This window comes from Sorex fumeus, unplaced genomic scaffold (assembly GCF_029834395.1).
Source record: "Sorex fumeus unplaced genomic scaffold, SorFum_2.1 ptg000007l, whole genome shotgun sequence".
Classification (NCBI taxonomy): Eukaryota; Metazoa; Chordata; class Mammalia; order Eulipotyphla; family Soricidae; genus Sorex; species Sorex fumeus.
In genome coordinates, this window is record NW_026606064.1 from 8,090,998 (window position 1) to 8,104,647 (window position 13,650).

The 13,650-nt window shown below is 41.7% G+C and overlaps 1 protein-coding gene across 2 annotated transcripts in view; it reads left to right on the forward strand.

Moving 5' to 3' along the window:
- The window catches only part of FNBP4 (formin binding protein 4), a 52,974-nt gene that overhangs the window by 22,921 nt on the left and 16,403 nt on the right, over positions 1-13,650 (forward strand). Inside the window, exons 11-15 of one of the 2 annotated variants that reach the window (XM_056131361.1) lie at positions 1,268-1,401; positions 2,396-2,580; positions 9,391-9,707; positions 9,830-9,974; positions 13,182-13,417. In XM_056131361.1, coding sequence (XP_055987336.1) covers positions 1,268-1,401; positions 2,396-2,580; positions 9,391-9,707; positions 9,830-9,974; positions 13,182-13,270 — 870 coding nt within the window. In that variant the 3' untranslated portion in view covers positions 13,271-13,417. Of the gene's footprint in view, positions 1-1,267; positions 1,402-2,395; positions 2,581-9,390; positions 9,708-9,829; positions 9,975-13,181; positions 13,551-13,650 lie in introns of those variants that run through there. The other variant, XM_056131360.1, reaches the window with a different exon arrangement.

Sequence of the window (13,650 nt, forward strand, 5' to 3'; positions counted from 1 at the left end):
TCCGACCTGAATTTCAATACACGCACCCACATATGCACAACAAATGGCTCTGTTCAAATTTGTGCCCTGCATACTTAACCGAAAGTGGGGAAAGGTAGAAGGTGGGATTGACAACAATCTCCTCTAGAATGCTAAAGGACTGGACCCTTTTTTTCATTACTGACCTGAATAAAACTCCTTTCCACCTCAGGGAGGGTATAGATTACTGGATACACTTTTCTTATTTTTCTTTTTTTTTTTCTTTTTTTTTTCTTTTTTTTCTTTTTTGGGTCACACCTGGCAATGCTCAAGGGTTACTTCTGGCTCTGCACTCAGGAATTAATCCTGGCAGTGCTCAGGGGACCATATGGGATACTGGGAATTGAACCCGGGTCGGCCACATGTAAGGCAAACAACCCTCCCCGCTATGGTACATATTTTTAATGTAGACTGAAGACAACTATTGCCATTCATTTTCACATATACTGGAGTTGAAAATATACTGGGATCCCTTCTTGTTTTGTTGTTTTTTTTTTTTCCAGAACTTTTAACTTTAATTTTGGATTTTTGCTGTTGTCTCTTTGTTCAGGGCTCACTCCTGGCAGAGCTAGGGAACCATATGGGGTGTGGAGGATTGAACCGGTATTAGCTAAGTGTAGGGCAAGTGTCCTATATACTCTTCAGACCACCCCAGCCCCTTTTGTTTGTTCTTTTTTAAATTTCATGGCAAGTTTCCGGAAGGGTAGTGCTCAGGGTCACTCCTCTCAGTGCTTTTGGTTGGGACCCTCTGGTTACTGCAAAGCAGGAACACTAGCCTTTTGAGCAGTCTTTATGGCTTTTTCCTGTTTGTTCCCATCTTTGCAATATAATGATTAATCAGGAAGTTTATGACATTTTAATTTTTATGTTTGGGGGAATCACACCCTTTGGTGCATAGGGATTTATTCCTGGCCTTGCTCTAGTCATTCCTACCGGGCATAAGAAACATAATGTATAGGGGATTTGATGCAGAATAGCTATTTGTAAGACAAGGCATATATCAGCTTATCTCTCTATGACTTTTTTTTCCTTTTTGGGTCACACCCAGCAATGCACAGGGGTTACTTCTAGCACTGCACTCAGGAATTAATCCTGGCGGTGCGCAGGGGACCATATGGGATGCTGGGAATCGAACCCGGGTTGGCCGCGTACAAGGCAAACGCCCTATCCGCTGTGCTATCGCTCCAGCCCCTCTCTGACATTGTTTTAAACTCTGTTCCCTGACATAATATTCCTTGCTGTTTTCTAGACTCGGATTGCAGATTGGCGGGAAGGGGCTCTTAATGGAAACTACCTTAAACGAAAACTACAGGATGCAGCAGAACAACTAAAACAGTATGAAATAAACGCCACTCCTAAAGGCTGGTCCTGCCACTGGGACAGGTACGCACTCTTCTCCCCTTTTCACCTTTCACCTTTGACATCTCAGACATGATTTGTGATCATCACCACCTGACGACTTGACAGCCTGTCTGGAGACTGAGAGCCGCTGCAGTTAGCGGTGCAGGGCAGGCAAAGCACCGCCAAGCTTACAGAGTTGGGCCAGCCACACGGAGAAAAAAAAAGCAATGTTTAAAAGTGTTCCTTGTAACGGATTTTTTTCCAAGATTCGGACAAAGCTGGTTTTTACTCTCCAGAGTGTTGCACGGAGTAGGGCGGGCTTGGGGGTTAAGCGCATGCGAGAGCTCTGTGCGCTTTACAGGACCTCTGGAAGCAACTACTCCTGATTAACCCTCGGTGAAGTTAAGGAAAGCTTCGTGGCTGAAGATGTGAATGAAGAACAAGATTACTATCTTCTGCCAGCAGGTCAGATGAAAACATTTCTTTTTATATTTGGCTTTTCTTGATTTTTTTTTTTTCGTTATTTGAAATCTTTGCTCTTTTATTTTTCAGCTCCCAGATCCTCTCCCTCTCTTTAGCTTTCACTGTTTGGTATCAAGAGTATGAAATGTGAATTCCACGGTCCAAGAGGGGAAGAGTCACCTATTGCAAACTTCGTTGTTCTCTTTGGAAGGGAAATTAGTGTTCTAGGAGATTGAGACCCTTCATTAATGAAACTTGAAAACCCTGTTAAGCATTGGCAAAACAAAGCAAACCAAAAAATAAAAAGATGTGAGAGGTGTTTTCTAAGTCATCTGTTGAAGCGAGAGGGCTCAGGGCTGTATTCACAGAGCTGCTGGCAGTGCAAATAGCTTTGAATTATCCTTGGTTCTCCATCGTCAATTGTCAAAGCTCTTTGTTGCCTTTGTGAATAGCAGTCCATTAAGAAGAGGTTCGTCCCTGTGAGAGCAGACTGCTGTCCTGGGACAGGACCAAATGGAAGTGTCTTTGTAGGAGAACGGATCTTAAAACTTGCGTTTTCTTTCTTGTAATTTAGGGATCATAGACGATATTTCTATGTAAACGAACATTCGGGCGAGTCTCAGTGGGAGTTCCCAGATGGTGAAGAGGAGGATGAAAGCCAAGCACAAGAACATAGAGACGAGACTCTTCCTAAGCAGACGTTGAAAGACAAAACTGGAACTGAGTCAAATTCTACAGACGCCTCCGAGAATGCCGCAGGTGGGATATTTACTCTGGACCAATTACAAGGAAAGTCTTTTAGAGAAAAATAACTTAGAAGAAATTCTTACTCATAATGTGTATTAAAAGAAACAATGGTGGCTCAACCTAAAAAATAGGATATGTTAGTTATGCTGAATTAAACTTGCAGAGCCTATTGGTAATCAGCACCCTATTGATAACTGCTAAAAATATAAATGATGAAGGTATATGTACATGTGCGTGTATTTCTTTCACATATATATACACGCAATATATGGAAGAAGGACCTTCCAACTCATGCCAGTGGGGCACAGGGCAGTTTCTATTGATGTCTAGGCTGCCTGGGTTGGTCATTCAATAGGAGAGCCTGAGGGTGCAGTACTGTGAGAGCTACAGTGCTTGGGGCCTCCATGGCCACAACTGATGATGCTCAGGGAAGTGTGTTGTGCCAGGAATTGAACTAGGATCAGCTGCATGCACCTTAACCCCTATAGCATTTCTGGTTCTCAAAAGTACATTTTATATGAAGATTATCCTTTATCTCATGCCTTAAAAAATGGATTTTCCATAATGAGAATAATAAATAGTATTAAAGCAGTGATGTCAGTATCTATATGAGTGATAAGTGGTTTGCTATGTTTCTTTAGAAGATTCAGTCTTCTAAATTTAGTGATTTTTATAATCTGTTTTCACATCCACTAGTGTTAAAGAGTTTAAGTATAGTTGGTACAAATCAGTGATTTGAAGTAATGTTCTGAAACTACAGTCATGTTTCAGAAGCACAATAATAGTTAAAATAACCAATAGTGTTATAAAGTCATCAGAATAGCTCATCTATTTAAGTACTCGTGGAAGCCTTGATTTACTTATATATGTTATTTTAAAAGACCTCGATAGGCCTTCTGAGAATTAGTTGATCTTTTCTGAAGAGCTTGTGTTTCCACACTATGGAGGAAGATACTTTTTTACCCCATGAAGTTCATCTTTCTTGGATGACAAAAATAATTGGATAATGAAGTGGGATTAAGATACGATAAACGTTGGATCAGAAAACTGGCATAAAATTTTAGGGCTGGAGAGTTAGTTGAGGGGGTTAAGATGCTTGCCTTACAAGTGATGCACCCTGGTTTGAATTCCTGACACTGCATGTGGGACCCAGTGAACTGCCAGAGGTATAAAGTAAGAACTGGCAGCTATGTTGAAATGATGACATTTAAAAATGAGTCTTTAGAGTGGTTTCTAAAGTTATAAAACTCTGAAGATGAAAGCACATTCGTTTAGAGAATGAAGAACTTGAATTTCAGAAAAACTGAAAAGTTATTTGGTTTTCAAAATGATAATGTTGTAAACTTCATTGATTTCTAGTCCCATTAGAAAAGTTCTGATAATGCACCAAATGGAACCAGTCATAGATGTTATGATTTTGTTGACTTCTTAAATAACCTAGGAACTTTATGAGAACACTAATAGTCTATATAAGCTTGCAACAATAATTTTATAATGTAGCACAAAGGTAGTTTTATTGTACTTCATATTTTAGGAATATGATTTCTCAAGTTATAGGTGCTCACTTAATGAGATTTTCTTTTGATTACTTTCCTTGTTCTTTTGGTAATAGTGATGAATGTCTAATAAGTTGGTTTTGTTGTTTGTTTGCTTTTTAGTAGTTAGTGAACTGAAGAGGCTTGATGGTGGTTCTGGGTAGGTGATTCCTCTCCTGACCACTGTCTAATGTCCCTTTCTTGTATGTTCCAAGCTGAGTATTAAAGTTTTCAACTCTTAAGCATTCTGTGAACACCTTGGAGTTAAGTGTTAATTATTTTCTCCTTTGGGGGGTGTGGGGGTATTCTGGTTCTGTGCTCAGGTATTACTACTGACAGTCTTGGGGAACCATACTGGGTGCTAGGGAGTGAACTCTGATTGGCTGTGTGCAAGGCACCTTACCAGGGTACTATCTGGCCACTGTTTTCTCCTATTCTGGGCCACACCTAGTGGTGCTCAGGGCTAATTCCTGGCTCAGCACTGAGGGATCACTCCTAACAAATTTGAAGGATTCATAGGAGGTGTTGGGAATTAAAGATTGAATATAGGTCAGTCGCATGTAAGGCAAACACCCTACCTGCTGTACAATTGTTCTGGCCTATTTTCTCCCTGGTGGTGGTCATGGGGTAACCACTTAAGCATGCTTGGGGAACTATGCAGTGCAGACATTGAACCCAGGGCTCATAAACAAAACACTTGTCCCAACACTTTGAACACATCTCAGTCTCTTTAAGAGATGCTGTGCTTTAGGATGCTGGGGGGTGGTTTTTTAGTTTGGGGTTCTTTTGTTTTGTTTTTGGTGTGTGTCGGGGGTCAAGCCTGGTAGTGCTCAGGGCTTATTCTGCCTCTTGAGCTCGGGGATCACTTCTGGCAGGCTTTAGGTGACCAAGCAGTATGCTGGGGATTGAAAATCAGGTTTGCTGCATGCAAGGCAGGGACCTTACCCACTGTATTATCACTCTGTGCATTTAAGAGTTATCTAATCTGAAATAAAACTAGTCCATCTGTTGGAAAAAGCCCCTAGTATACCAGCATTTTTCCCTGGGGCTGGGAGTCAGACCTGAGTCCTGATACTTAAGTGAGCATTGTCTGATTCCTCAGCCAAACAGGTGTATATTTTTGATCTTCTTTGAGAGTCACAAGAACCATAAAATAAACAGATAATTAAAACAGTCTAGATCTTGTAACAAGGTCTTTGAGAATTAAGAGTAATATTGATATTTGGCTTAAGCCTGTGGGAAAAAGTACACAGTATGGGCTTTGGGATATAGCGTTAAGGACTGGAACATGAGCTCAGCATGCATGAGGCCTCAAGTTCGATTCTGGCTTCACCTGGTCCCTTGAACACTCTTCAGCGTGACCCGTATGTCCCCCCAAGCACTGCTGGATCCTAGCAATACTGCATCAGCAGGTCCAGAGTATTGAATATCAGCGCTTGTGTAAGCCCACCCAGTATTTCTGGCCATGGCCCCTTGAGTTAATGAGCATTGCTTGGGAAATATTTTCCCACCTAATCAATAAGTACTTTTTCTGAGTTGAGCAGTGTTTTGAACCATCCTTTTTCCCTTCTGAGAGTTTTACTTTATTTGACCTCCTCAGTAGTATAGGGGCCTGACACGTGCTGGGCATGCACTCCAGCAGTTCGACCCACTTCCTTGGCCTTAAAAGCCATCTTTTTTGAATTTGGGGCCATTACTCTTTGGTTCTCAAGGCTTCCAGCTTAATCATCCGGAGCCACTCCTGTTTTGGGGACCATACGCTTCCAGGAATACAACCTTGGCCTTGGCAAAGCATGCATTCAGCCAATGAATTGGCTCTCCACCCCTAAAATTATTCCTTTTGAAAAAATTTTTATTTTTGGTGGGGAGGGTGGATTTGATTTGGGTTACATTCAGCAATCCTCAGCCTCTCTTCCTGGCTTTGTGCTCCAAAGTGATCCCTGGCAGTGCTCAGGAGCTATATGTGGTACTGGAGATTGAAGCTGACTTGCTCAAGTTGCACAAAAAATACTTTAACACTATACTCTCTCCAGTCCTAAAACCATCCTCTGTGGGGTGGGAGTAGACCAAACCACTGATTACCACGGCTTAATTCCTGGCTCTGCATTCAGGAATCATGCCTGACTGGGCCCAGGTAACCATATGTGGTACCAGGGATAGAACCCAAGTCAGCCACATGTAAGGCAGGTACACTGCCTGGTGTATTGCCTTTCCTGCCCCCCCTTCCTCCCCCAAAAAAAAATACTTTTAAGTTTAATCTACTTCAAGGAACACATAAGTTCCTAACATTTACTTTGCACTTTGGGGGTACACGCATTGGTGTTCAGGACTAACTCCTGGCTCTGCACTCAGGGATCACTCTAGGTGGTGCTCAGAGGACCATGTGGGGAACCAGCTATGGAACCCAGGTTGACTTTATGCAAGTCAAGTGCCTTACCTGCAGTACTATTGCTTTGACCTGCTATTTTTATAGCCGTTTTTTCATTGCTTAATTAACCATAACCCAAGATAGTAAATTTAAACTTTTTGGTGGTAATAAGAAAATAAGTGAATTCTACTGTGGAGCAGAGAAGAAATCTGTTCTTGAATCTTTAAAAAAAAATTATGTGTGTTGTTGAGGGGTTTGGGCCACACCTATTGGTGCTCAGGAGTAATTCCTGACTCTGCACTCAGGAATTATTTCCAGCAGTGCTCAGGGGACCATATGAAACGTTGGGGATTGCACCGGGTTGGCAAGTCCCCACTCGCTGTACTATCTCTCCAGCCCCTAAATCCAAAAATTTTAAATTCCATAGTAGTGTGTCTTTGAGCTTGTAGTTTTTAAATCTGTAAGCACCTAATAGAAACTGTGTATTTAATTTTTTTATTCTCTTTCGGTCTAGACTTGATGAATTAAAAATGTTTTACTAACCGGGAAAAGTAAACCAATTGGGTCAAATTTAGAAATTAAGTGGAAAGAGTCATTTTAACATGATAGCCATGTATATTGGGCTAGAATTTATTGAAATTCTTTGCCAAAGGATCATTTTAAATTTTAGGCATGGCAGTCAGTTTTTCAATACTTTGGGATTCACAGATTTTATCCATGCTTATCTACTGCTAAATTCTTCAAGACTTGTATCTCTTATTTATACAAAATATACTCATGCTGCTTAGTCTTGCTAGAAGTCATTAAATTACATAATTTACCTTGAACCTACTGTATTTCTTTGAGTTCCTCTGTATAGCAGCATGTCTCAATCCTTAACGTGGATATTGCATTAGGTTTCTAGATGAAAACTTAACCAATACATAAAACAGATACTTATTTCTGTATATTGCGGTTACTACCTTAGATTTTATGTGATTTTGATTTTCTGCTACATGGTTAGCATAAACTGCCTCACCGATTACTACCCAGACTCTGGGTATATACTTTTAGAAAAAGTATATATAAATCTGGTTTTATGTATATGTAACTACAAAAAAAATTGATGAGAGATTTGAAGCTGGGAAAACTTTGTTCTTATATTCTGTTGCAGTTCCCCCAGCTTTCCCCCCCATACTTTTTTAGTAATTTCTCAATTAAAACATTCATGTGAATCATGTTCTTAATAGTCATTTAGATTGTTTCTGATGCATAAAAAGTATAGGTGACTTTTTGGTTTTGGGGGGGGACTGGACCATATCCAGAGGTATTCAGTACTTACTCCAGACTTGTGCTCAAGGATTGCTGCTAACGGGTTCAGGGATCAAATTCCTGGGTCGGCAGTGTATAAGGCAAGCACCCAGACCACTATACAGTCTCCAACCCCAGTCTAAAAGTCAAAAGGTTCATGGTCATTTTAGTTTAACTGTGTCTCATGCCAGTGTGATAGTGCGTTTGGAGCCTAGTAAGGTAAGAGGCTTTTTTCTTGCCTTAGTTTTTATAATAAAGCATTTGCTCAACCTCTTTTGACCATGAAATTTGATGCGTAACTTCAACTAGAGCTCTACTCCATAAGAACTGAGATTTATTTTACCAGGTCTCTAATAGTCTAAAACTCCTGATAGATGTTGGTATAATAGAGAAAGCCCTAGACTAGGCCACTAGAAATTAATGATCTTGGGCAAATAATTTCTCTCCTGGGTTTCATTACCTTTAAATTGAGAAGGTTAAACTAGATGATTTCTCATATCTCTTCTACTCCTAAATTCTACAGTTTTAGGGAGAAAAGTCCCTTCAACATACCTGAGATATTTAATAGTCCCATATATTGTGAAACTTCCCTATTGACGATAAAGAGGGATGGGGAAGGCTACAAGTAAGTATATCATGTTTTCTCTAATCATTAAAGCTTTGCCCAGTGGAGAACAGGCATAATTAACTTTTGCAGAACTTGGTGAATGTTGATCTTACAGGTTTTTAACCTGTTTGGTTTTAAATTGGAGGTCATGACCAGTGGTGCTCAGGACTTACTCCTGGCTCTGCTCAGAGATCACTCCTGATGGGGCTGAGGGTGCCCTGCTCAAACATGGGTCTGTCACATACAAGGCAAAGCACCTTACCTGCTATATTAGGTCTCTGGCTTCTAGCTATCACATAACTGAGACTTGAGCCATTTTCATATTCTCTGCATCTTTAAACATCCTTTTTGGTGTGCTTTAATTATATTTACTAGAAGTTTTGATTCTCTGATTTGCCCTTTTGCTACAGAGAAATATTTTTTTAAAGTTACCCTCTGTTTTGTTCAGAGTGATTCAGCAAATAAATCAGTATACATCCACAAACAAATGAAGGGTTGATAGGACCAGGATGATACTTTGCAAATGAATTTCTTTTTTTAATTAGCTCATATTAGTTGAAATGAGTAGAATTTGTGGGTGTTCTGAATGGGCACTTTTCTAGATTATCCCCAATTACTTAACTAGGCTCAATAAGAAACAAAAATGCATGGAATCATTATTGCAAATGCATATTTTCTTACCACTTTGCTTTTCAAATAAAAGTCCACAGAGTGTTGCCTTGTAGTTATGTCTGTTACAGCCGAATGATTGAATTTGTCATTCAGTTGATATGATGTGCTCTCCACCCATCTGTAATTGTGGACCCAGTGTACATACTAGTAAAATGCAACCAGGGCAAATGCTAACCACAAGTTCATAAGTTTATTTTACCATATATTTGAGCAGAGTTGTTCATTTATTAATAACGTTGTAGAGTAGGTGTTTGTGTGTCACATTTTGTCCCAACAATCTCTTCAACATTTTATGACTCATAAGCCATAGAATTTTTGTCTTCTTTCCTAACTCCTGTTTGTTTTCATAGGTTCTCTTTGTAAAGAAGCTTTTTCTGTTCAAGTTTCTTCTTCATCACTCATGCCACTCACTCCATTCTGGACCCTTCTTCAGTCAAATGTGCCTGTGCTTCAGCCTCCATTACCACTGGAAATGCCACCACCCCCACCTCCACCCCCAGAGTCCCCTCCTCCTCCTCCACCACCGCCCCCTCCTCCTCCGGCAGAAGATGGAGAAATCCAGGAGGTAGAAATGGAGGATGAGGGAAGTGAGGAGCCTCCTGCCCCAGGAACAGAGGAGGACACTCCATTGAAACCTTCCACGCAAACTACAGTTGTGACTAGCCAGGTGAGAAATGCTATATGGCTTCTCGAAGAATATTTGGGAACTGGGACATGATAACCATATTTGGGAGCTGCGGCATGATAACCAGAACCTCTAACCACTGACAAGCATTTTTGATTTTTCAGAGTTCAGTTGATACTACAATCTCCAGTTCACCTTCCACTAAGGCAGTAAAGAGAAAAGCTACAGAAATGACTACTGCAGTTGTTCAGAGATCAGCTACCATCGGTAGTTCTCCTGTCCTCTACAGCCAGTCAGCTTTAGTTGCAAGTAAGTGTCAAGCTTAAAATGTGTTTTCTTCAGTGTATTCTTATCTCTGTTTCTAGAATTAAGTGTTTAAATTGAAGATATGTTGAAAGCTTTTTAGTGTAAAACCTATTTAAATGCATTTCATTAAGATATATATTTTTTAAATTTTTATTAATGAAACACCATGAGGTTACTTAAATTTTGTGCTTGGGTTTCAATTATACAATGATCAAGTACCCATCCCTCCACAAGTGCCCATTTTCCACCACTACGGATCCTGGTATCCCTCCCATCCCCCATCCCACCCTGCCTCTGTGGCAGGGCATTCCCTTTTGTTCTCTCTCCTTTTGGGTGCTGCTGTTTTCAAAAGAGGCATTGCGTGGCAATCATGTTCGGTCTATAGTCTACTCTCATCACACATCTTCCATCCTGGGAGGAACATCCCAACATCCTTTATTTGGTGCTCCCTTCTCTATCTGAGCTGCCTTTTCCCCTAGCATTTGTGGCTGGCCTCCAAGCCATGGAGTAAACCCCCTGGTACTTATCTTGACTACTCTTAGGTGTTAGTCTCCTATTTTTAAGATATTTTTTATTTTAAAATTTTATTTTTATAAAGCTGTTCACAATAATTTACTACATTCAATAATCCAGCACCAGTCCCACCACCATTACACCTTCCACCGTTATTTCTAATTTTCCCACTATCACCCAAGCCTGCCCCCAAAGTAGGTTGTAAATTTATTTTGGATTGCTTGTTGTTAAAAATCAACTAAAGGGGCTGGAGCAATAGCACAGTGGGTAGAGTGTTTGCCTTGCACACACACGGCCAACCCGGGCTTGATTCCCAGCATCCCATATGGTCCCCCGAGCACTGCCAGGAGTAATTCCTGAGTGCATGAGCCACGAGTAACCCCTATGCATCGCCAGGTGTGAGCCCACCTCCCTCCCCAAAAAAATCAACTAAAAATGATCCCAAAAAGTTTCCTTAGAGGAAAATGTGTGAAGATTATTGTATCTCACCCTGGAGCCCGTAAGCCCTTGAATAAGACTTGAATGAGAGATTTCTTAACATGTTAAAGATTGTGTGCTAATGCATACTTTTTTTTTTGATCGAGATTAGTTGTCTTCTAGTTTACACCCCATCAAATGTGTATTACTCTTGGTACATCAGTGGAGTAGAGTATGAGATGTCGCTCCAGGAATTCTGAAATTTTAAATAGAGTGATATAACTGGAGGTGACTTTGGGGTCCGGAGACATCTCTGCAGCTTGTCGCTGTTTTCTGAGATTTATTTTTTAAGTCTCTAAATCATGCCCGTTAATGAGCTTATATGCTGCCAGAGGCAGTTTGTGGGTGTGACTGTTCATTAGAAAATATTTTTTTAGATCAGCCCTTAACAGGCATGTTACACTCCCAGATTTTTTTCCTCTGCATTTTATGTCACTCGTTTGATTTATGTATTAGTGTTAAGATATTCAGAAATTAATTTTTTTAATTGGATCACTGTGAACAAAGCTTTCGTGTTCGAGATTCAGCCATACAGTGATTGAACACCCATCCGTCTACCAGTGCACACTTTCCACCACCAGTGTCCCCAGTATATTCCCCCATCCCAGTTCACCCTGCCTCCATATCTCTACTTTTGTGGATTGTGTTTTCTCGAATTTTCCCACCACCATTCAAGCCTGCTTGCCAGGGACAGACACTAGATCATTTATTGTATCTTGCTCATTTGTGCCACGGCTGCACACTTCTGAAATCCTAGATTGTAGATGGTTGGGTTGGATTCCAAAGACATCTTTAGGGCACTAATCCATTTTGGAATTCAATTGAGCATCTCTGGACTAGGGCTGTTGGTGCGCCAAGATGGCACCCAGAGGCACATGTGGGTGTGACAGGCGGGTGGGGAGGGACATCCCGGCACCTCTGCCACCATGAGGCTTAGCGATTTTAGTCCTGGAACCCGCATTCTGGCAGCTCTTTGTCGCTGGGATTCCATCTGGAGTAGGTGGGGAGATTGCACTTGCTCCATCTGGGGTGCGCTCGGTGAAATTGGCTCGTTATGGGGCCCAGCGAGATCTCCGGAGCTGTCTTCCAGCACTCACTGCTGTGTCTCTGACTTTTGATCTCTTTTGACGTTTATCTATGGGTCTCTGAATCAAGGCCAGTAAAAAGAGTTTACAGTGTGGCGTTGGAGCTGGTTTGTGGGGACGACTGCCAATGTTTCCATGTGTATTGGGAAGTGGGGGGAGATATCTGTGAAAGCCTAGAGATTTCAGTCACAAAACCTGCATGCCTAAATTTTCAGCAGATTGTATCTTGGTGAGATCCATCCTGAGACGGTAGAATCAGGCTGGGGATATGGCAGCAATTTTGTACTGTGGAAGCAAGTGGCTACTGGGGGCTTTGGTTGGGCAGGCATAGGCTCTGAGTTCCTCCAGTCTGTGCTCCCAGATTAACTGTGGCTTTTGATATCTCTCGAGATTTATCTTTGGGTCTCTGAAATAAGGGCAATTAATAGCTGAGCTGGAGGTGGTTTGTGGTCATGGCTCCCACATACTTAACTGATTTCTTGGTAAACTTGGTCACAAGTTGTTGGAATCTGGCCAAAGGTACAGCGGCAATTTTGAGGTGTCAGGAAGGCTGAAGGCACCATCAGGCTAGGCGGCTAATGCACTTGTCCTGTTGTCCTGCAGTTACAGGTTGACCTATTAGCGGCACCATGCCCGCCCCACGCCCCCCCCCCCCCCCCCCCGAAATTAATCTCTTTAAATTTCTCCTTTCTTTTGGGGCTGGAGAGATAGAACAGTGAGCAGGACATTTACCTTGCATGTGACCAATCTGGATTGATTCTCAGCATCCCATATGGTCTCCTGAGTACTGCTGGTGTGCTGCCCACCTCCCCCAAAAAATCCCTTTCCCTTTCACAATGACTAGCAGTTGCAGACTTGGTTATAGTTCTTCCAAAGGCCACATGTCTTGTGGCATCAAGGATCTCAAAGTGCATATGGAGTTGGGTGCACGAAAAATCAAAAATCTTCGTTCTTATAAGGCAGGTGTTCTACCACTGATCGATCCTCAGGTCCCCAAAAATGAATTTTTTGGTAGGAGAAAAAAGTTTTGTTTCTTTTAGAGGAAAAGTGTGTTGAAATTTTATCCGTGATCTAATCCCCAATTCCCTTTTCCTTCTTTTCCTTGTTTTTGGCTTTGTCACAATGTCTTTTATAGTTTCATGTTATGTTTTTTGTGTTAGGTCACCAGGCGACAGGGATTGGTCATGGGGCTGCAGGGATTGGACACCAGGCACTGTCAGTTAGTCATCCAGCAACAGGAATGGGTCATCAGACCAGAGGGATGAGCCTCCAATCAAATTACCTAGGACTGGCAGCAGCCCCAGCAATCTTGAGCTATGCTGAATGTTCTGTCCCAATCGGAGTCACTGCTTCCACTCTGCAGCCAATTCAGGCCCGAAGTGCTGTTCCTGCCACGGCGATTATTGAACCACCGCCACCTCCACCACCCCCTCCTCCACCTCCACCACCACCTACTCCCAAAGTACCACCACCTGACAAGACAAAGAAGGGAAAGAAAGATAAGGTAACTATGTTCTGAAGTTTTTATTGAAAATCTCTGTTACTAACATGCATCTAAGGGTTGGCGTGATGGTACAGCAGATGGTATGGCACTTGCCTTGTGT